The sequence below is a fragment of the Varanus komodoensis genome, unplaced genomic scaffold (genome assembly GCF_004798865.1).
Source record: "Varanus komodoensis strain SLA01 unplaced genomic scaffold, ASM479886v1 scaffold43, whole genome shotgun sequence".
Lineage (NCBI taxonomy): Eukaryota > Metazoa > Chordata > Lepidosauria > Squamata > Varanidae > Varanus > Varanus komodoensis.
The window spans coordinates 2541901-2565966 of NW_025335985.1; the positions used below are offsets into that span (position 1 = coordinate 2541901).

At 44.7% G+C, this 24066-nt stretch overlaps 1 protein-coding gene across 7 annotated transcripts; it reads left to right on the plus strand.

Moving 5' to 3' along the window:
* The first annotated feature begins 63 nt into the window (after positions 1-63).
* Positions 64-15726, plus strand: FUT10 (fucosyltransferase 10). 7 transcript variants are annotated; one of them, XM_044444037.1, is made up of 6 exons: positions 734-968; positions 5570-5863; positions 8793-9087; positions 12680-13515; positions 14282-14298; positions 15193-15374. In XM_044444037.1, the coding sequence occupies exons 2-6, from the start codon at positions 5783-5785 to the stop codon at positions 15233-15235; spliced, it is 1272 nt and encodes a 423-aa protein (XP_044299972.1). In that variant the 5' UTR covers positions 734-968; positions 5570-5782; the 3' UTR covers positions 15236-15374. The 7 variants fall into 7 exon arrangements, 6 of the variants coding, with proteins under 6 accessions (XP_044299969.1, XP_044299972.1, XP_044299968.1 ...); XM_044444034.1 differs by lacking the exons at positions 734-968; positions 14282-14298 and adding an exon at positions 64-272 and having other exon boundaries at positions 15193-15726; XR_006416069.1 differs by having other exon boundaries at positions 733-968; positions 12680-14530; positions 15193-15315.
* The last annotated feature ends 8340 nt before the right edge of the window (positions 15727-24066 follow it).

Genomic DNA, 24066 nt, shown 5'->3' on the forward strand with positions numbered 1-24066 from the left:
TGATGGGAGCAAGGCGTGAGCTTTGACCATAGAGATTCAGGAAGCCGACGATCCCGGTGGACTGATAAGAGATGCCCGAACGAGCACCGCTCTCTTCCTTGGTTCATGTGCACTCCCGGAAACAGAGTGAAGGGAAGACGTTTCAATTTAATTGCCAAATAAAGAGTGCCCCCGGCATAAAAGGCGCCAGAGAAAGAGGGGACGAATTATGCAGTTGCTGCTTCTGCTGTCACACAAAATGCAATAGGAATCGTGCAAAGAAAAACATGCATGTGTGTCCTCTTTGTTAAGCTTGGTTTGAGTTCATCCTGTTGGCTAGCCTTACTTGGATTTTTTAAAAAAGGCGAAGGATTACGTTTTCAAAACTTTCTTTGGGGTTTTTTTGTATTTTTTTATTTATAAAACACTATAGTAAAACTCCTACCCTGAATGTCAGTGGTTGTTTTCTTGTTAGCGGTTGTTTTCTAATGTCTTCCTCTGTCGCGTACTCAAACAATTTAGGTATGTTAAACCTTCACAATTAGTGGGGCTACAGGTTAATCCCTGAGAAAAATGATACAGGGTTGGAGGGCGCAAATGGCACGATTATTTCAAAGTACACAAAGGAAAAGTTCCTGTTACCTGGCTGCTATGTTTGCCATTTTATCAATTTCTGTTCTTTGCCCCGCACATGGAACCCTCAAAAGACACGCAACCTGAAACCGGAAGTTATCAGTCCATGTGACTAGTAAAAGAATCTCTTTGCTGCTGTTGAAATGGCAGGCGCAGGTTGTCCTCTTGTGGAACTTCTCTAAATTCTAGTCTCTTTGTTGCGGAGAAGTTTTGTACTAGTGTCAGTGCAGAGGAGCAGTGAAAATTAAGAAACAGTCCTAGGCCAGTCTACTCGGGAGCAAGTGCCATTGAGTTCTTTCCCAAGTAACAAATGTTGAAAGAAGACACACAGTTTCTTGCAGCAAAATCTAAGCCAGGTATGTTATCCAAAAGACGAACACATTTATTCTGGCATTGGATGATGCCCATGAAACTTATGTCATAATAAAGGCCCTTTGATGTATGGGAACACAGCCCAAGTCTTACAGCTTGACCCTAAAATGCACGTTTATTTTATTTATTATTTATTTAAAGGATTTAATACTGTTCCTTTAGTCAAATGACTCAGGACAGTTTACATCACATTAAAATGTTACTCAGAAGTAAGCCTCAGTGAATGCTAATAGGGTTTATTTTCAAGTGTTTTACTACATAAATAATTGGAATGTATTTATAACATATTATAATTTATGTAGTGTTTCTTTACCCTCACCAGGCCATGCTGACCCTTGACACTGACCTAAATCTAACTGTGTGCTGCCTTTTCATGACGTCCCAGATCAGCTGTTTGGGTGATCAGGCTTAGAACAAGGCTTGAATAGATGCCTAAGTAAGCTATTAAGAGTTGCTATGTATTATTATGTATTAAGAGTTGCTATGTATTACTCTCCTGTACAGTACAGAAGAGCTCGCACTTTGGAGTCTCAACATTCCAACATTTAAGATAATGCATTCCTTACCAGTAGACATTAAACTATGTTTTAATTTTTTCAAGTGGTGAAGCTGAAGTAACCACTTGATTCCTATGGGGGGCAGAGCAGGCCTAGTAACTCGCTTATGTGCCTAATTCGGATGACACCATCAACTAGGGAAAAAATCTGCAATAAATTCAAAGGAGTGCAGGGTTCCATGAATCCAGCTTGTGAATTCCACAGTGGGCCAGCTTTTCCTGAGGTGTGTGGACCAGCAGGCTTTTTTTAAACTGTGGGAGATTTGCATTAATTCATGCTAATACACACACTTTGGAATGTGTAATTCTCATACATTCCTTAAAAAGTTCAGTTGTGTTAAGAAGCAGGTGATAGAATGAAAGGCATCTGACAATCCATGCAACACAACTCAGTGAAGACAGAAAATTCAATTCTGGGTGACTGTTGGAGGGAAGTGAATAGAAAACCAAAAGGGAGAAGAAATGAAATGAAGTATCTGGGAAGACAACATGGCAGTCTGAAATCTTGGATAGCACACTGCATCATTTAGTTGCAGGTCTCATTGTAAGAACCACAAAAGATTTTAATCTGAAAACACTTCCCATAGAACTAAGCACAAGGTGACAGGATCAGTATGTTTATGATATCAGAGAATTTTTGATGCAGTATCAGTTGGATATTTAATACCTTGATGGGAAGTTTTTACATTTATTTATTGTAAGTTGCATCTGTCAAAAATGTCTGCATTGTAGAATTTTATACATAGGGAACTTCAGGAATGGTAGTTGATTGACTTCCCAAGATCTTTTCCATAGCTAAGATATTTCCATTCTGGGATTTCCCTGGATCTGTTGGTGACCATCAGTTTTTCCAGGCCTAAATAATCCCAGAGTTAACCAATCTTGTTATTTCTGATGCTGGTAATGAAATCCATAAAGCAGCCCAGCAACTTATGAATGGTCCACAACAGAGAGCAAGATGTTGAAGCTCAAACCAGTTACTCACCAAGGGACTCCATAGGTTTTATGGCATATAATTCAACACTGGAGAAAGGAAGCTGCCACGTTGCCTCAGGATAGTGCCAGTCCTGCAGAGAAAATAAATCTGTCAAACAGGCAGAGAACACAGAAGCTCCAAGGGAAATGGAACAAGTTTTGGAAAAATTTAGTGGGCAGACATTTTGAGGGGGAGCATCGGGAATCCTTTTGCAGGTGCCAAGATAGGTCTTCTTGGATACAGCCTTGCCTTGCACCCAGAACAGTCCCTTCCAGCAATGCCCAGCTAGGTGCAGGATGCAGAAATTTGCTATGAAAACGGGGAAGAGGTTACATGCGCGCCCCCATTTTCAATTGCCAAAACTCAGCTGTTGACTGTGGATTTCTTACTTTTGTTCTGTTTTTCTTGCCACGTTCCTATTTTTTTTAAATATATATATATGTTGGGAGCTACCTCGAGAAGGCGGTAGACAAACATTTTAAGCAACTACATGTTAAGGATGCTAATGATATGAAATATGGCATTCCTCTCTACGAAGTGATGGGTATGTGTGTCCCGAATTAGCTGATTTCCGATCTTCCCACTCGGAGGGCTTTTCAGCGCGGCTTCTTATACCAGGAGTGGTTTTAGCCTGACGCAGCTCATTCTCAAATTGGCAACTCGCTTTAGCATAATGCAGCAAGCATCCTGCAACCGCTGCCTTCTTTAATGCACTCTTAAACACAAGAGCCTGAAGCCATCCGAGAAACCAGATTAGCGTTGTCCTTTATTTAATTTCCTCGCTCCCCGCCCGCCCCCCGCGAGATCCTCCCGCTGGGGACTTCCAAGAAGGGATGTCTTCACAAATATGAAGACACTACTAAGGTAATTAGTCTAAGTTTGCTTTACACAACCCGAGAAGGAAATATCCCGGCACCCCACAGCCAGTCATCATTGCCGCGCTCCAAAGCGGGACACGTGAAATCCTGGAATGTGAATTGTGGAATTGACTCTCCCCGATAGGTCTTCAGATGGAAGGCTTTGCCAGGGTCCCTCTAAGATCCACTCCAGGTTTAACCGTAAATCCTGGAAGGGGGGGGGGGCGGGATACAAACTGAAAGTAAATGCAATCGTAGCGACCACAAGGGAGAAGAGCCCGGGTGAGTTTTTTGTATCTCCAAGCGCGATGCATGCTGCAAGATCTTCCGCAAGCGATTGCTAGGATGTTGCAATGCTGCGAGGGATATAAAGCGGCTATTGTCTGTTTTCAGGGATTGGGAAAGGCAGGAAAGATGCTCTCTGTGAAGTTCAGTTGTGTGTGTGTGTGTGTGTGTGTGTTGAACCGTGTGTTTAGGAAAAGGGCCATTTCATTTTGCAAGGTAAAACATAAATCATCGGGAAGGGAAAACATGGCAGGGAATTTTGAACGGAGAGGATCAGCTTTATTTATTGTCCAGAAGGCTGATGGGAAAATGTTAACTATTTTTTTAAAAACCCTTGTGTCGGGAACTGCTTCATCGACGATTTCTGCTTTGTTTGTTCGTTCGTTCAAGGCAGAGGAGCAGGCCAGGAAAAAAAGTTGGCAACTTTGCTTCTGGAAGCTTCCAAATATCATATCCATTCTTCCCCACCAAGCGTTCGGTGGGGAACCTTGTAAACTTTACATAACGTTAGTTATTAGTATTAATAGAATGCTTCCTTGATAAAGAGCCCAGTCTCTTAATCTTATTGAATCTACATGGACCACGATAACAATCAATTTGTTTTTACTACAGTTGTGTGTACTTTGTACTTGAACAGAAAAACTAGAGGCAGCCAAAATTCTGCTCCAGTTTATTTACATGATTTCTTAGCCACCTTTCAAAAGCAGTATTTTCAAGGAGCCCTGCAGTATGACAATAACACAACCTGTATATAAAATCATATTAGATGCAAACAAATTTGAATAAAACTAGTAATAATAAGATACTGTTTCAGAAAGGTGTTTTTATTTTATTTTTATTCTATTCTATTAAGGTGTATGTATAATGCAAATAGGATGTCTGTATGCTAGACAAATGGAAGGGAAAGTGTCAGTGCATTCAACATGATATAGTCTGCCTTTCCTATTCATAGGAACAAGCGTATTTCCCACACACTTTGAAATCTTTCACCATAGCCATAAAGACTTTATTTATTTATTTATTTATTTATTTATAAAATTTGTATGCCATCCAATTACTTACATCTCTGGACGGCTTTGATGCAGTGGTTTAAACTGCTGTGCTGCTAGGCTGGTTGATTGAAAGGTTGCCGGTTCAAATCTGCTCTGTCCCAGCTCCTGCCAACCTTGCAGTTTGAAAGCATGCAAATACAAGTAGATAAAAAGGTATCACTTCGGTGGGCAGGTAACAGCGTCCTCGGCTAGGAAATGGAGATGAGCACCACCCCCTAGGGTCAGACATGACTGGACTTAATGTCAAGGGGGAACCTTTACCTTTTTACTGGATGGCTTACAACATAAATAAATTGACCATCCACACTGGCTGCAAATTAATAAAATACAACAATAAAATTCAATATTAAAACATATTAAAATATTGATTAAATAAAAAGGCGTTGACCTGGGGCCGAAAAACATAATGACGGCGCCAGGTGGACCTGTCAGATGAGCGCATTCCATAGTCAGGGCGCCACCGCAGAGAAGGCCCTCCTCCGGGTACTCTGTCTCCTAACTTCTTTCACAGAGAGTTCTCGGAGGTGGGCTTCTGTTGCCGATCTCAGGGGGCAGGAAGGCAAATAGGGAAAAAGGCGTTCCTTTAGGTATCCTGGTCCCAAGCTTCAGAAAACTTGAAGCTTGTTTTGCCTAAGTATAAGGAAAGCCAAGGTTCTTGTATTTCTGAATTCCATTTCCAAAATGACACTCTATCCTGCATTTAACAATGTTAAATCATTGTTTGTTAATCATTTAACAAACAAACCCTGGTTATAAATTTGTGTCCAATTTCCTTTATATATAAAAATTAAACTGCTTTGATTTTCTTGGCTGCAGAAATATCTCTAAACTATCTTGAACTACATGTTTGATTTAACAGATGCATTCACCATGAAGAAACCTTTATTTCAAGAAGCTGCCCTGATAACAGATCAAAAATGCACCCAATTTGGATCACTATCATTGATGGCATTTTTACCCCCATCGTTGGCGGAAATGTAGAAAGACCAGGAAACTGCAAGAGGAGCTTTTGCGGAATATGTTAAATAAACTAGAACAAGTTATGTGTGCTTTGTACACCTAAGTGCAAGGCATGAATGCAATCAGGAAGAAAAGATTTTGGGCCTCCTGCTTCTGTGTTGTTGCCTTCTTCTTTCTTCTTGTCACCCTCCAGGTACTGAATATCCTTAAAATCAGGGAATGAGTAATGAGTACATGAAAAATGACAAAAGGAATAGGGCCATTCTGTGTGGTGACGGGTCTTAAAGTGAATGAGTGCTTACGAAAAGGCAATTAACATGGAAGTTATAGGAGGAACTTATTAAAGGCCTAAACTAAGGAAGCTATGTCAGGAATGTATTAAACTCTAAACTACACATCGAGTTTGTATGTCATTCTAAATCCTTGGGAATTTAACCATGAATCCATGCCCAGGGAATCATGCACCCATGTAAAATTGCAACTTTGCTAAATTTGTTCAGAATTTCTTTTTTAAAAAGGTGGGCATGTGTGGAATGCATCAAATGCAACAGGATCACCAGGGGTTCATGGGTCCTTATTTTCCAAAATGTGCACATGTTCCCCCCAAACTCCCCAAAACTCCTAAAAAGGGTAATTAGGGAACCCCCTCAATTTCCCCCTTCTCAGCAGGATCTCCGGGGCTTGGTGGGAGAGGCTAGGAAGCCCAAACAGTTTTGTTATTTATCCCAAAGGAATGGGTCCTTGAAGTGGCAAAGCGTGATGGAAACCCCAGCAGTGGGGGACTCATGGTATGCGATAAAAGGAACAAACCCATGGGTGAATTTCTCAAAGTTTGAAGTGCCCCTTCTGCTAGCAGCCAGGAGGCACAGTTAACATTTGGGGGGCAGCTGGGACAGCAGCCCCCCCTAAAAGAAAAGAAGCCAAGGGGTTGTGTTGCAAAAAGTAGGAAGTGGCCCTGTTGTATGACGTGTGTTCTCTTGGTTGTATTTTGACAGGTCAGCTCCCTGCAGAGGGGATGGGGTGATACTTTATTATTATTTTTTAAAGTGGACAATCATAGCCAGCCCTCCCATGGTACCACTGGGGAATTTGGGGGATGTCCCAGATCAGGACTGGGAAAGCTGCCTTTAATGGTGGCTTTCACCATCTTCAAAAATGGATGAAGCCATGGCCAGCATTAACCAGCCACAGCTGCTGGGGGGTGGGGAGGTGGAGAAGCCTTACCTGACTGTCCCCAGATGTTGCTATGGGGTGCCTGGGAAAGGAACCCACCCACTAGCCCTTTGGCTAAGGCAGCAAACCCTCCTGCGACTCTTGCCAAGAGGCCCTTTGGTTCTTTTACTTGACCATGGCTTGCTTTGTTGCCTGGGTTCGGATGCACAATAAGCCATGATGGTGTTATTAAACCCTACAGCTGTGTTCACACTCAATGTGAAACCATACCTTGCAGTTGCCATGCAGCAGGGTTCCTTAACTGGCTTGTTGTGTTGAGACAGTGTTGTGGCTTCCATGCTTGCATGGTTTCCACCATTCTCCAGCATTCCTCCTAATGGTGGCAGGTATCCCATCAGCTCCCTTAGCTGAAATTCAATCCCAGGGTGCATCATTCTTGCCTCTCCCTCATTGGTCCACACACTCCCCTGGGCATGTCCTCAGCCAGTGGCTCCTGTCCCCCCACCGCCACTGCTCAACCAAAGCAACCACTTAGACCAGTGGTGGTGAACCTATGGCATGCGTGCCGCAGCGGGCACACCGAGCCCTCTGTTGGCATGTGAGCAAAGTTTCCCCAGCATCGCCCCAGCAGCCAAGCATTGAATAACAGCGCACATAGGGGCCATGCGCATGCTTGGAAAGGACTAGCGGCACCAGGCCATGACATCATGAGCCACTACTCATTAGCCACGACTCGTCCAAGCTTTTGCATGGCCAGTCAGTGTGTCGCCAAGAATATATATATTTGCTTGGACAGGCTGTGAGTTTTAATACATTTGTTTTTAGTAACACAAGATTTTAGCTTTGAGTTTTCTTATTAAAAATTGAAATTGAATATCTAAGATTTAGCAGAGATGTTCTAATTAAGAGACTGAGATTCTTTCAATGTTGCGCTGTCCCCCTGGCATATTTGAATCTGCAGCATCATATTTAGTTGTTTTTTCTAAACTAAAACCTCAGCATTCAGGTTTTATTGCAGCGTTGGCACTTTGCAATAAATAAGTGGGTTTTGGGTTGCAGTTTGGGCACTTGGTCTCTAAAAGGTTCGCCATCACTGACTTAAGATAACACTATTGCTCTAGAGTAGCACTCCCTTGAGCTGCTGTGCTCCATGCATACTCACCCACACCCCTCCTTTTCCGCAGCCCTCCCTTGCTGCAGTCTCTGCAGATGGTGCCTTATAATACATCCCACAAGAAGAGTGCTGGGTTTAGATGACACACTAAATCATGCTTTTAAATTACCGTGGCTTAAAATGTCACGTGAACCCAGTCGTGTTATCTCTCAAGTATTTAAACAACTCTGCTTAGCCTGGGTGATTTTTTTAAAAAAAGAGGAATAAAAGCAGGGATCTGCTGGCACCCTACCTGGCTGACCCTGAAGATTGCAGTAAAGAAGGGCTCCCCCCACCCTCTCCCCACCAAAGCCTTAACTGCAGCCTCCAGTGGGGGCACTCTTTCCCAGCGTTCCCCAGGATTCCCTCTTGCTTTGCTGGTAAAGCACCAGTGAGGATAAAGCAACTTATATTGTACTCCCTTTCGGAGCAATATCTATCAGGATTACGCAGACACATGTGCGCACGTGTGCGTTTGTGGATGTGCCAATGCAGCCCTCAGGGCTGCAAAGGCCATGCACATCCCTGCAGTAAGGACGCCGCTTCAGTAATTGACCGAAAAGTTGGCAGCCCTATTGAACAATGAATGATTAGAGCAATAGCCTAGCCAACTCAACATCATAAATCACTGAAGGTCACCATCCCGAAATAGCATTCTTAACTACAGTCCTATTTGGTCAACGTAGAAAGTTCAGGGGCTGTTGTGTTGTGCACGTTAAACTAGAATGAGTATGTGCCCTGGAGTTGTTTGTGTAGATTTAATTGATAAAGATGGATTTTTCTTTTCCTCTGAAAGGTGGTTGTAGAGCTTGGGAAGTCTGAAAGGATGATGACAAAAAGCTCCCTTTTGCACAGCAATGCGTTGAGAAGGGAAGAGTTGTTGACATACACTCGTCTGCTTGCAAAGAAACTGGAACTTCACAGTGACGCAAAGGATGCTTTGGACGAAGATGGACATCCCATCTTGTTGTGGTGGTCTCCGCTGACGGGAGAGACTGGGCGGCTTGGCCAGTGTGGACAAGACACTTGCTTCTTTACCATCAACAGAACCTATCAGCACCATCCCATGACAAAGGCATTTCTCTTCTACGGTAAGGTGCTGCTTAATTTTATTTTTCAAAGTTCTGAGCAGCTTTTTCCTAGCCCACACTGTGGCTGACAAGCTCCGCTAGACGAAACAAGTGGGACCGAAGGCAAAATGTGTCACTTTGGAGTAGTGGATTCAAGCCACTCCATTCCATTTCCCCTCTGTCCCAGTTTTTCAGTTTTCCTCCAAACAGTCTGCCAGCACTCCAGGGTCACTGAGCCTGAGGTCTCCTTTTAGCCCAGGTATTGGAGCAGCTCTCTGCGGCCACATTCACGAGATGGGTAAGCCAGAAGGCTCTCGGGCAGAACCGAAAAGAAGGCACCTTTCTGCTACAGACATCATCATCATCATCATCATCATCATCATTTTATTAGAACTACTACTACTATATTACAACAACCATTAATTATTATACTATAATAATATATTAATTATAATAAAATAATAATATATTATCACCTTTAGTAAATAATAACCATTAATTATTACTATACTGTACTACTACTACTAATAAATAATAGTAGTAGTAGTATAACTAAACTGCATTTTTATTTTATTGTGTTGTAAGCTGCCCCGAGGCTTCGGCAAGGGGCGGCATAGAAATGTTTTAATAAATAATAAATAAATAAAATGTATATCCCACTTTTTCTCCTTTAGTGAGGAACGCTACTGCCAGTAATTAAGCCTTAGGAGAGGTATTTCAACCTTGCAGAATGGAAACAAAACTATTAAAAAGCCAGGAAACCACCAAACTGTTAGTTGTAGGTGGGGAGGGAACAAAGTGCCTGGGGGAGGTGGCCTGTGCAAATGGAGAAGCCCAGAGGGCCAGGGGGGCTCCAAGCAGGGCGGTCATGGCCCACAGAGCTGAGAGTCATAGATTAGCCACTGGATTAAAGTTCAGTGGCTAATCTATGCTTTACTGGCAGTCCCCAGGTTACAAACAAGTTCCCTTCCTGAGTCAATGGACATTCGTCTTTCAAATTTGCATGTAAGTTGGATCACCTATAGTTGCCTCTCCACATTTGCAGGGGCTAGGGGTGTGAGACCTCTGAAAGTGGGAAAAACATGAATATCTCTAGCTTCTTGAGGACGGCCTGTACAGTGACATCTAAATTAGACCACTGAGTTGTTTCCATATCACTGTTTCTAGGTTTATGGCTTTTTCACACTCTGATCCTGTATACCTTGAAATCCCAAATCTGGCAGAACTTGCTTTTGTGTGCAATAGCCCTCCCTACTAAATTGACCGTGCTTTTAAATGCTGCAAACCCCAAGCATGAAAGATTTAGCAGAGTTGTTGGAGGGGGCAAGTGGAGGACGAACTGAACTCAGCCGTTACTGAAACATCTCTTTTGACACATTTGAGCTCAGAAGTCAATACGGGGTCAGAATGAATAACAGTGATACCAAGTCTGTGCTCACGAGGCCTTTTCATGCTTTTGTTTGGACAGAAACGCTAGACATGGACATGGGAATTCTCCAGGAAAGGTGCACTGAGCTTTCTTTTAGTAGGAATTCTATGAACCTCAATAAATGTGGATCACAAGCAATGAACATAGTTTCTTATCACTGGACTCCGGGCTTCCATAAGCATTACCATGTAAAATTTCCCTCTGCAACAGTAAGGACTAGCTATGTATATAACACACACACCGCCTTTATAACTATTTATAAATAACTACAGGGCGGAGAGAAGGTAGGCAGATAACACAAGTGGCCAATTGCTGCCAAGAACAATTCCTTTATTCCTCATTTTTTCACATATGATCGATGTTGCTTCATGCTTCACATTTGGACTGTGCATATACTGGCAATTTTGTTGTGCCTTGCCTCATCATAAGCCTATTAATGCTTCTCTGTCATACTTTGCTCTGAACTGTCATCTCTTGAATCCTTAAAAATGTATTGTCCAGCAGCTAAGATTGCATCAAATTGTATCAATTCATCGTCTGAGCTCTTTCTCCTTGAGGGTATATTTTTTTTAGACTTCTGCTTATTTATTCTTGACCTTCATTAGTCATCTGGCACCTCCCAGTTGTTTTCTCAGCAGGAACGGACCCTTTTTGTTTTCAATATCACCCAAAAGCTAGGGTCCACCACAAAGAGACAGTGATTTCCCAGTTTAACATAGTTTTCTAGACTATATCCAGTATTTCTCTAGGTCATGCATTGTAAATCTTGCTGCATAGAATTGTTTTGCAAAAGCCCCAGTTTTCTGAAATCAAAGTCAAAACATGCACAGTCCTATCTGATATACTCACAAGTAATTTCCCTTGAGTTTAATGCACTGTGCCTCCAGCCAAGGAATTAGAGATTTGTAACCTTACAGCACAGTCCCCTTCCTATCTATGCTGAAGTAAGTTCCACTGATTTTAATGGCACTTCCTCAATAAATGTGTATAGGATTGCACTGTTACACTCTTTAAAAGTATACTAAACCACCTTTATGGATGCAACTCAGAAGAGCAAATCTAATACTTAGAATTACAGAAGGAAGTCAGATGGTCACAGCTGCATTTTTAAAGCCCAAAGATTTAGAAACTACTTTTGTATTTCCCCTGGAGCTGGTGGTATATCCGATGAATTATTTCAGCTGTCAGTCATGAACTTACTTCATTATATCTCTCTTCAGGTCTGTGATAAAAATATTCTTTTCATAATACTTGTCTGAAGAGTTTTCCCTTCCTAATACAGAACCATATATCTATTCATAACTTAGATAGACCTGGAGGCTGGAAGTCAGGAGAAATTGAATTTCATTGTTTTTTTCCAGAATGTATAGCGTAATTTCTGTTAAGCAGACCAAAGGTACCTGTCACAGTGTGTTTTGACCTACAACATTTTATGAAGTCAACAGAACTGCAAAACTAATACAGTCCTCTTCATCCCATTTTTAGTGTGGCGTAAGTTCGGAGGTACGTATAACTGACTGACTAGGGACTTGTTCCTGCATAAGAGTATATGGACAGCCTCGGGTCTGATTTTCTTGCTAACAACATGGCGTGCTAGTTGCTACAAAATCAGTCCCCATCCTTGGCCGCATCTGCACCATGAGAGTCAGCTTCATGTCATCTCGGGAGCATATGTCACTCTGCCTTTTGTAGCAGTTGCCCTGAGCTAGAGGTTCAGTTACCACATATTGATAGCAAACTCATTCTCCAAACCTTATGTACTCAAAACAGAATCATCCACACCAGAGGTTGACATCAGCAGATCTGGAGAGAGTCCATGGTTTCTAGAATACACAGAAACTTTAGGGGGAAAGCCCTGGGGGAAGTAATGGGAGAAACCCCATAAAGTCTATTTATTTATCTATCTATCTATCTATTTATTAAAAGTTTTTCTATCCTGCCCCCTACAGAAGGATGCTGGTAATTGTAAGACTTTTAAAACAGTCTAAACTTACATAGGATTGTGCCCTAAGGTGCTGAAGGTCCCACCATGGGGATAGTTTTTGGCAAACTGGGGTGTTGGTGATTGTTGTGTTCTCTAGTTAATGTGCCACTCATACTGTTCCAGGAAGCACAGCTGGACTGAATCAGATGCTGTGTAATTAAGATGTGCTGTCTTTTCTATCTGTATTTTTCAACTTCTAGGTACTGACTTCAGCATTGATGCCTTACCTCTCCCTCGCGAAGTCCACCATGACTGGGCCCTTTTCCACGAAGAGTCCCCTAAAAACAATTACAAGCTCTTCCAGAGCCCCGCAATCACACTGTTCAACCACACAGCCACTTTCAGCCGCCACTCACACCTCCCGCTCACCACCCAGCACCTTGAGAGCATCGAGGCCTTGATGTCCCTGCGGTACATGGTCCCGCTGCAGGAGAAGAATCGCTTAAGGAAGAGACTCGCGCCACTTGCCTACGTACAGTCAGACTGCGACCCTCCCTCCGACCGGGACAGCTACGTGAGGGAGCTGATGAGCCACATTGAGGTGGACTCGTACGGGGCCTGCTTGCATAACAGGGACCTCCCCAAGCCTCTCAAAAACCCCGCCTCCATGGACAGCGAGGACTTCTACCAGGTCCTCGCCCAGTACAAATTTGTCCTTGCTTTTGAGAACGCCGTCTGTCAAGATTACATCACGGAAAAGCTCTGGAGGCCACTGAAGCTGGGAGTGGTGCCTGTTTATTACGGCTCTCCCAGCATTGAAGACTGGCTTCCGAACAAGAAGAGTGCAATTCTCGCCACAAGATTTTCCAGCCCCAGGGAACTGGCACAGTATGTCAGTGCTCTGGATGTGGACGACAAGGAATACGAGGCCTATCTTGAATGGAAGCTGAAAGGCAACATCTCCAATGAACGACTACTCGCCGCTATCCAGGAACGCACGTGGGGAGTGCAAGATATCATGAAAGAGAATTACCTAGATGCATTTGAGTGCATGGTCTGTACGAGAGTCTGGGAAAATACCCGGAGACAAGCAAAGGTAATGTTTAGTGTGTCTGGATTGCTAGGCAAGACCTGCTCCATAGACAGACCTTCAAGTGGACTTGGGGACAGAAGCCAGGAAATCCCCCTAGAAAAAGGTGGCTGTAATGTTATTGCTTGGGCTGAAAAGGTCTTCAGCCACTTGCAAAGGCTAATAGAAATGCAGTAGTCAAACAATGCAATTAATGCAGTGGATGGATTTCAAGCAGCAACTTCTCAATAAATTGTTAACTAAACCCCATATGCTTGTGAGACAGTTGCGATACAAAGAAAACTGAAAAACATAAGTGGGGAGAAGCCAAGCTTTCTTGTGGATGGTGTGAGTGTGCTTTTGGCACCCCCAAGCTCTTTCTATGGCAGAAGTCTCCCATAGACTGCAATATTCTGTGAGTTCAAACTCCTATCCAATCCAGGTACATTCTTGCAGGGAAATAGTTCACCAGACCCTGAACTGCGAATTCACAACTACCAGCTTCAGTTTCCAGTTGGTAGGTCATGACCTAATGCTGGATTCTATTCTCACTTAATGTGGGTTGTACACAACAGCCATCATTTAGACACACACATCTGCAACAAAAAGTTGCCGTGTAGAAGGCTTTTTTGTCAGGACATTCCATTTCATTTTTCTTTCCAGCTGGGTTCCTTTCTACACCCCGACAGTCAGTCAGTCAGTCAGTCAGTCAGTCAGTCAGTCAGTCAGTCAGTGAGCGTTTCATGCTCCCTGACTATGCTCAGACTTCATTAGACTTGTTTTTTCTTCCCAGAGCCTCTTTGATACCTGGTAAAATATGAGATTGACCCTGTGTCTGTGGAGACCTCCCTCTTGGGTGTGGATGGTGCTGTTTTGGCAACATAAGCCTCGGAACTCGGACTACTTTCTATTATTTCAATATAGCCCTCATGTTATTCAGTGGTAACAACAACCTCACACAGTCACTTCAGTAACGTCTGGTGATGTATAATAATGTTTAGAGATTCACTCACTGCAGTTCCAAAAGATTAAAGATTGGCAGGTATTTTGTATCCAGGTCTCTCTTGGCAGATTTGTTGGTTGTCATTCTTCCTGTTTGGGTCTAAATGCATCCAGCATGTTTCAGTCTTCCAGAACTGTGCCATGCGAACCTGTAAACCTTGTTCTGTCGTGCGTGACTTGATCAAAATGCCCTTGTGATATCGCTGGTAAAGGCGTGGGCTGAATTTAGCTGTATTTCTCACCATTGCCATGTGCTTCTCTTTGGAACGAGACAAGGGAGGTTGGGGTTTATATGAGCTTCAAAATACATTGCAGCAGTGATGCAACCATTTTTCCTGCACTTTTTAAGGGAAGGAGAGAAAGCAAAAGAAAAAGCAAGGGGGGAAATAAAAAAAGAAGAAGAAATACTGCATTATTATATTTTATTATTTGATGATTTTCCTCAAAATCTCCTGTTTGGGTGGTTGATCAGCCCCTGCAGTTTTCCAGTATCAGATTTCCTTGGCCATTGACTGAGAGAGAGAAAAGAAAAAGAAAAGAAAATCCCATATTGTAAGTTGGCACTAAAAAGGAAGCCTCAGGGCTGGAAGGCTAGGGAGTGTTTCCCTCTTTTAGCAGAGAGGAAAGTATACTCATCCCTGGATCTCCAGTACTTCATGGGGGCTAATCCAACTCAGATTGTGTTCCTTTGTCTTTTGCCAGGGTATGTTACCAAGAAAGTGGAACGCTGCACCTACTCACCTGAGCTGCCCCAAACCTCAAGCATTTGTTTTTCCAAACGTGCGTGGAACAGCCCTGCAGGAGCTGTGGATACCCAGCTTTGAACAGTCAAAGAGAGAAGCACGTGCGTTGCGACAGCTGGTTGAAAGGAACAGAAATTTCACCGCTCGGGAGTTTTGGTCTCTGGTGTTCAGAGAGTGATTTAGAAAGACAATTGGCCCTTGACTCACACTTGGAAGACAACAACAACTAGGAAAATCTTCCAGAAAAGGCTGAGCCTATAACATAACCATTGCCTTTAAATAGCCTTAAAGACATAATATAGGAAGCAGTTTTAACAACTGAGAAAACATAGTATTCAGTGAATACTAATCCATAAAAAGAATTACCCAGTTGGGTCATCTTGTAGTACATTTCTGTACTAATATTTAGTATAAATTATTGCTATGTGTTGTTTATATAATTAATACTTAAAATATTAGGGTCAGAATGCAGTAAAGTCTACGGTTTTCTTTCCCGGCATCTGTGTGGTTACTTCTGCCTCTGCGGTTGTTCCCAGGAGGGCAATGTATTTGTCAAAACTTTCCCCCAAGCAGCCCCGTTTCCTGGCATGTTTAGAAACTGCTCAAGCAACAGACCGTGTGCAAGGGGTTAGGCAATGTTGCTCATGTCCCTTATCAGAAAGCCAAGCCATATGGGAGAAGGTCTTTTGGCACAGATCCATGACCTGTGCAGGGGCAAGCAGGCTGCGAAAGGGACCTGGGAAAGAGGTCTCAGAAGGAATGACTCGTCTGGGCATGGGGTGGATGATCCCTGTCCCTGGAGCAGTTCACTGAGCCACCACAAAGTTCAAATGATGTGTGTCGTTTCTTTCCGTGGCCAGAGGGCTAGGATGTGGATTGTGCTCTGGTGTGGAAAAGGACCCATCCTTCACAGTCCTTGTCAGATGTTATCTAGCAGCTGTATGGAGAGGCAGCCTTTAAGCGCTCTGATAATGCTAGAGGAATGAGGACTGCCATAAACAAAGGGCATAAACAAATAGGATGTTTTTCTTGGCCTTTAAAGACCTGTGTGATGTCAGATGATCAGGTACTCAGACTAGGTGCCTCGGGGGCCAAGCAACTTGGGACTGAGAGCACGCGAAGTCCTCTTCAGGCACAGGAAAGGAAATGGGGGCTATGCCATCTAGGCCTGTGTCATGATGCTCCCGATTGACCCTAAATACCAAGTTCTGGCCTTTTGCCATGGCTTGGTCCCAGCTGGAGCTCGAGCTCCTGACTGCAGGGATGTTGAGTTGAAGGATGCCCCCTGCCAGCTGCCCACGGCAAGCCCAGCCAAACGACAAGCAGCAATTCAGCTGATGTCGCCTTTTTTGGCATGCTGAGTACAACAAAAGGGCAGGGAATCATCAGCTGAATTCATGCTTGGTACCCAGCAGTTAATAAAACGAAACACAATATGCAGGAGCTTGGCCAGAAAGAGAAAACTGGCAGCAGTGGCCTTGTAGAGGCTTTGATGCGAACATGCTCTCTTTGCTGAGTGCAAACTAAGGGACTTGGAGGAATGTACTGTTTTGTAGCAAGACCTAAGAGGGCTCACGTACCAGAAGGTAGGTGCCCATTAAAAATAGCTGACTGCTCTCGGTTGTGTATCTAATTCGTGAGAGCCATAGCTTCCTTTCCCTGACAATCCATGTCATCACCAGTTATAGCTGCTGCAAGTGTGACCTCTGTGACCAAACACCCACGCAGGAGGATGGCTGGATCCAGGCACCGCTACTGGTACGTCCGTGCAGTGCCAATCCCCTTGGCATCAGCAGTTCTAACCGAAACTTGGCAGGCTGAAGTCCCCCGATGCAGAGGAAGAATGCAAAATGCATTAGCACTTGGCACCCGTTTGCTGAATTCCAAAGTCAGACTGAAAAGTAAAAGTCCTGGTTAAGATTTATGCACCCTCCAATGTTTAAAAATGGAAGCTTAAAAGGCAGGCACCGTCCCAAATCCTTGGGGGACTCGTGCTGTCTCTCAGGACTCAGCAGCAGATTTATGGGACTCTCCAATCCATGCCTACTCAGAACCCCTCCCGTCTCAGCAGCACTCATGCCTAAGTAGCTATATCCAGTGTTGTCGTCCTAATTTTCTCCCCTTAGTACAACTTGTGGCCCATCCAGCCCAGCACAACCCACACCCCTTGTGTGGCAACCTCCGAGGGGCTTGTAACTTCAAAAAGGGGTGTGCACCCCGGCAGATCCCATTTGTAACCAGTGGGGCTGCATCGATGGAAGCAAACTGACTGGGATGCTGTTTACCACTGGAATATCCCAACAATTGGAATATTGTTCCTTGGGTCAAGAAACTGAAGGTGTAGGTTTGCTGTACGGTCTCCGTCTAGTGTTTAACTTCTGCAAGGCCTTATTGACAGGATACTACCAAATGTACTCTGTCTGGTCCTAATCGGCAGTGAGATTTCTTGCTGGATTACTTGAAAAGCAGAGTCAGGATGGGGCACTAAGACCCCCAATTCCCCCCCCCCCTTGATAAGTGGCTTGTTGGCCACTTAGTTGCCCTGGGGGGCATCCCTTGCCTTTCTTCCTTTGCCCATGATTAAAGAAGGTGGGGGCAAGAGGAAGATTTGCCCCAGAGGTTGCCAATTGTTGACTGTTCCTATGCGCATTCAACATGGACATCCTATGTGCATCCACCCTCCAAGAATGGTCATTGTCTGATGCTGTGAATATGTTACGTCAGTCAGTCGTGAAGTTATGCCCGACCCATCTTCACCCCGTGGACAACATTCCTCCAGGCTCTCCTGTCCTGTGAAAGCTGTAAATAAGAACCACAAATAATTACCAGGGTGGGTTTAGACAGATATTGGATGCTTTTAACAAGCTTTGCATGATCTAATGCTAAAATCAAGCAACACTTAAACCAAATGGGAGCTCTGCAGGCTACTGCAGCTCCCAGCCTAAAACATGCTTATCCAGAGATGAGTCTCATTGATTAAAATGTTGCTGCTTCTGATTAAGCAGGCTTCATATTGCAGCCTGGTGCAATGAATCTTTGTTTGGAAGTTTCACCACGTTCAGGAGGGTAAACTCTTAAGGAAATGTGCCTGCTGTGGGATTAATAAATAGCGTATATAGTGCAATTCTCTGTATGGCTTCTTAAAAACAAGGCCTTTAGAAACCAGTGGGACTTTTGGGTGTAGGTTTGTAGCCTTTAGCACAGTTGCAGCTCAGTCTTGTGCTTGGGTGAATCTTGGTGCAATCCATGCATGTTTAGACAGAAAAAAATCCTACAACCCCTCGCATTCTGCAGTCAGCACTGCTGTTAGGAATCCCGTAGTACGTCTGAGTAGCCCAGCTTAACATGATGAGAGCATCTTAAATTATTCTTATATGTTTCAAGTATTATTACACTTCAATACCTCCCGGAGCCAAAGCTCTCTGGGTGGTTTGCAACAATAATCATGTCACCCATCCAGATTTTAACCAGCCCTGACCCTGCTTAGCTTCCAAGATTAGGCAGGGTCAGGCGCTTCAGGATATAGGCCAACTTAAACCAGCAAGTCATGCTGTGGTTTCTGAATTGGGACCCAAAAGCATTGAGGTTGGAAGATTTGTATAACCCCCCTAGGCCAGAACTTGCTAACTTTAATTAAGCTATAACCATCTAGTTCCCATCTAAAGAATTCCATAGGCCACTACCAGCTTGCATTATTTTTAAAACAATTGTTCTTTGTTGCCCAGAGTTATTGGCTGCCATGTTGATTAGTAACACATGAGTTTTGGAAAGAACAATGCAAATAAACTTTTGAAAAAGAACTGAGTGAGATGGCATTATTTCTGTATCGAAGTATGTTATTTGCCTTCCTTCCCAAAATCCTATGTAAAAGGATTTACACTGATCTGTGCAGTGACAAACTTAATGGAACTTACCAATGGAAATGTCTGTAGTGGAGTGTTTTGAAGAAATGCAGGGCAAGTAAACAGTGTTACTGGCAAGCTGGAGGAAACTGCAAGATGTCTTCCAAAAGGCCTCCTCAGACCACCCTGGTCACTCAGTTGCTCTGCTTTCTCTCTCCAACCCCATCACAGTCTCTTGGTTTCTTCCACTGCTTCTCAGGCAGATGGGAAGCAGCAACACCATTCCATTTACGGAGGTGGTCGGGTGTGCTGGGTAGCAAAGCTCTGGAACACCTTCTGGATAACTTCTGTAAAGTTTTGGAGGGAAAAAGCAAAATGAGGCCTATCTGCTCTGTCCCCACCTTTTACCAGGTTGCAGAGACAGAACATGAGTGGTACTGGATCCCACCACTGGCCCATCTAATCCAGCTTTCTGGTCACACAGTGAAGCAGCTGGCTGTGGGAAGTCTGCAAGTGGAACATGAGCGGAGTGGCATGTTCCTGATTAAGTCCCCAGTAAATGGCATACCAATGGCCTAACAAAGATGACACACACAGACACAAATGCACTCACCCTGCGATACCCAGTGCTGTCGTTTGGGAGCCAGTCCAAGCACATCAGCGCAAGTGTGTGGAGCTGTGGTGCGTGTGCATTTGTATCTTCTTTCCAGGGCTCAGAGTCAAGATGTCCATGACCCCCAAAACAACACATGGTGTGATGCTCAGTTGCTCCCTTCTTACTGCAAGCCCTTGCACCTCTCCTCTTCTGACCTCAAATCCACATTTGAGGCAACACCTACAGCGGAGAAGGAGGAGCTGTCTTCTGCTTGTGTGCATGCATACACAAGAGCCTTCTTCATGGCTGGGTTCTCCACATTCCAGCCATGGATTTCATTCAGTGTTTGGGATTTCACATAATTTTATTCCTGTAACCATGATATAGATTATCCATCCAGACCAACCTTCTACCATAACCATGGACTTTCTGCAGCAGGACTTTTTAATGGAACAACGTCCCCCACCTTTGTGTTTTAACATGCACACCCACACCCACAAGATGCTGAGTGTCTGTGTGCATGCATGCGTGCGCGTGCACATGCACGTGTGTGTACACACACGTTATAGATAGGTAAAGTGGATAGTGATCTGTAACATACCCCCCTCTTGGGCGTCAGACTGACTCCATTCCAGTAGCCTACAGATTCCATTGATCTGCTGTTTGCTGATGATCACTTCCTTTTTGACCCAGACTCTGACATTTCTCAGAAACTCAAAAACAAGCTGGCAAACATAACATTTAGCAAAGGTCTTGTAGTAAATTTAATCAAAATGAAAGCTGCATCTTGCGGCCAAGCTGGAATGCTTCTCAGCAGCAACAATCCTCCTACAATTGTAAAACCAAAACAAAAAGCTTTCAATCTATCTAGAGGGAGCGACTGAGAAGTGTGTCAGCTTTAAAAGACATCTAGGCTGTTCACAAAAGAGGGGGTTGTTCAGCAGCACAGCAAGGCCTGCTGCCCTCCCTGCCAGTCCTTAACTACCGCATAGTTTCGAAAAACAGCTCCCAGCATTCAGAGACACTCTCCCTCTCCCCATGCCTTGCCCATGGCTTTGTCCAATACAGCATTCTCCTTAAAAGCCTGTTCACAAGGCTTACTGTGTTTGAAACTGCTCTGACAGGGAGGTACCTGGTGGCTTTGAGATGGATGCAAGGTCAGTCAGTCAGCATTGCACAAATCCAGCCGTTGCTCCAAACCGGAAGAGCTATGTTAACCCCAACCTTGGAAGAAGGTTGTAAGAGCCTAAGATGGTTGGGTAGACTCGCTTCCCCAGTTGGCCCATGCAGAGATGTTTCAAAATCCACCTTGGAGCCGTAACTTCATGCGAACTTACCTCTGTACCATCCAGCTTGTTGAAGAGGGGTGAAGACTTGTGTCTGCACTTGTGGGGCATTTTTGTTAATTTTTGCCAGGAAACAGACGGCTGTGAGTATCTGCTCCCCATGCTCAGTGAGGGAGTGGGCTGCTCTTGTTCCCGAGGTCTTTGTCCCGGTCTCAGACTAGGCCAGGCGTAGGGGGAACTCATGACCAGGACTAGCATCCAGCGTCGCTCCTCTTCACCATTGCTTCTTACTTCTTCGCCCACCTCTCACTCTGGCCCAGGCAATCGAGGTGTTGAAAAGGAAAAACAGGAGGCATCTGGCCTACGTGCTCGGTGGCTCCCTGCCTGTCAGGCAAGCAAGGGGAAGCAATGATGAGAAGAAGGACGGGGACTGAGCATGGCTAGTGACCACGACAGCAAAAAGGCCGACCCACTGAAGGCAGCACCCGTGGAGGAGGTCTTGCCCAAGGGCCGTCCAAAACCTAGAGCTGGCACTGTGTGCAGTGCTTATTCCTGACAGAGCACTCCAGCCAAGTTCAGCCCAGTACCCAAAATATCCCCACCCACTTTCACTGGAACATCTCACAAGTTCTCCTCTCTGGCTGTTCTCCCTGCCCTTGGCTAACTGCAGCCATGCAACACCTGCAGGCTTGGTCATCCTTCCCATCCGCTGTCCTTTCCGTTCTCCCATCTGGGCTTGATCCACTGCCATGCTCAGCTGGACGGCCAAAGCCTTCCCACTCGCTTTGGCTTGTGCTGCAGCCGGAGAGAGCTGGCTCACCCTCCGTCTCTTCCCCAGTAGGCTTGGTCGGCAACTACTTGTCCACTGGGGCCATATTTTTAACTGAGTAGGTGGACATGGCTGCTGACTCCAGCTTTTGGAGGGCCTTGGACAAGACATCAGTGGGCCCCATCCTTCCATGGGTCTGCCTTCTCACTGCTTTTGTCGCCAACAGCTTTCTCATCATTGTTGTCACTTGCTTGGCAAGGAAAGGACTAGGGAGCGAGGATGCTGCGGCATCTCCTGCTCTTCCTTACTGCCGTTATTGTTTGGGCTAAAGCAAGAGGCAAGCACATCTCAGTTTATCCACCCTCATGGGGCCCATGTGGACTCCCTGGGACAAGTTTAAGACCCTCATGTCTTCTCTTGGTTTGTTGAAAAGAAGCCATAACAGAACCCAGAATTTCCAGATATAATTTCTTTTTCTGTGCTCAGGAAGAGTTCCACCAAAACGAGAACTCTGAATATGAACTGAGTTTAGCCCTATGAAAGGGTCACCCATCCTGTCTTCTCTTTCTTGTTCTCTGAGGCCAAAACGGCAAGAGCGCTCACATGCTCATTATGAGAACAATGTGCTATTCTTTATACTGTTGAACTGGCTCTTCCAAAAATGTATCTCTGGAGAACACTGAGAGCTGCATTTTTTTTTTTTTTGGTTTTGTTTCCATCTTTCCTACAAGTGATTAGTGCTGGTGCCAGATTTTGAAAGACGGAAAAGCAAAGACAGGGATGGAAACTTACTTTTTCTATACACGGACATACAAAAGGCCCTGCTGGGTCAGTTCAGGCTCATGTCCTCTCTCCGACAGTAGTCATCCAGATGCTTCCAGGAAGCCCAACAGCAGGGCCCAAGAGACATGGCAGCTCCAGTCCTTCATTTATCTCCAGTACCTGCTATTCACAGTCACAAGGGCTATTCTGCCATCATGGGAGGCAATGAGTTGGGCCCATCCTCCATTAATCTGCCCAATTGCCTTCTAACAACATCTAAACCAGTGGCCATCCTGTAGCTTAGACCCAAATCCAGCACCCAAGAACAACAGAGGCAGCACAAATGATGAAAAGCTAATGACAATGGAAAGAGGGATTACCTGCCGTCTCCACCAAAAGCATCCTGAAAAAGTAAAGCTTTCATCAGCTGCTTAAATTTGAATAATACCAGGGATAGGCTGCCCTCCCTGGGGACCCCACACCCCCAGCGTCATGACTAGCTCAGGTTTTGGATGGCTCCTGCGCAAGACACCCTCACTGGGCTCTGTCTACCTTCTTAGCACCATAGTCACCAGCTACTCTTGCTCCTCTTCCTCCTCCTCCTCCTCTTCCTCATAATTGCTTCCATGCCAAGAGCACTTATTGCCATGATGGTTCTCTGAGAAAACTCAAACCAAAACGTTCTTGTTGGTGTGCTGGAGATCACTTGTGCTAGTGCAGGGACGGGCAACTTCTCGTGGTCCAGGGGACATTTTCACCCAGCCTCCATCCTGCAGGCTACATTCCCCTCACAGGACACCCTCATCCCAGGTGCCGAAAACAGTGGGGTTGTAGAACAGAAAGAAAACAGCATCAGAAGCTGTTATGAACTGCCGTAGAGGTTGCCGTCAGCTTGTGGCAAGCTAATGTTGTCCTTTTGCTTCTCCAAAGCTGCTACAGAGTCTGAAAAGGGTAAGAACGACCTTGCAAACCAATTGTTGTTGACTATTTAGGTGACGTCTTAAAAATAAAGCCAGCTTTCGACAGCATCTTTGGATTCGTCTCCCAATAGATTCCTTCTGTGAATCGGTGTGGTGCTCCTATTTCAGAAAATGCTGGACCAGCCTACAAGGGCCCTTGTCCTGACCCAACAAGGCTCTTGGAGTCAAAGGCTCTTGTTCTTGGGATCCAAATGACCATGAAGCCCTCCTTTTTTAGCTCATTTTTTGTCAGCTGACACAGTGCCACAATCCTGAGCGGCGCTATTCTGTCTGAACCACAGTCAAATGGATCGCCATGGCATAATCTATTAGGTTTTGAGTCATTTATAAACGGACAAGGAGCAGGATAAACAGAGATCTTTCTTGCAAGGCATCTTCAGGGATATCAGTCTCTCTCTTGGCAGTAAAATAGCTAGTGTAAAGGGCTAGCTGAGTGGATTCCTTGCGGCAATCTTGGACATTCGCATCAAGATGGAAGAAACACGGCATGTTTTCGCTGGCTCAATCAAAATGGCAGAGTTATTGCTCTGGGGAGGAGAAAGGAACAAATAGCTTAAGATGCAAATAACTGCTAGGAGAACACATTAAGGCATGAATAA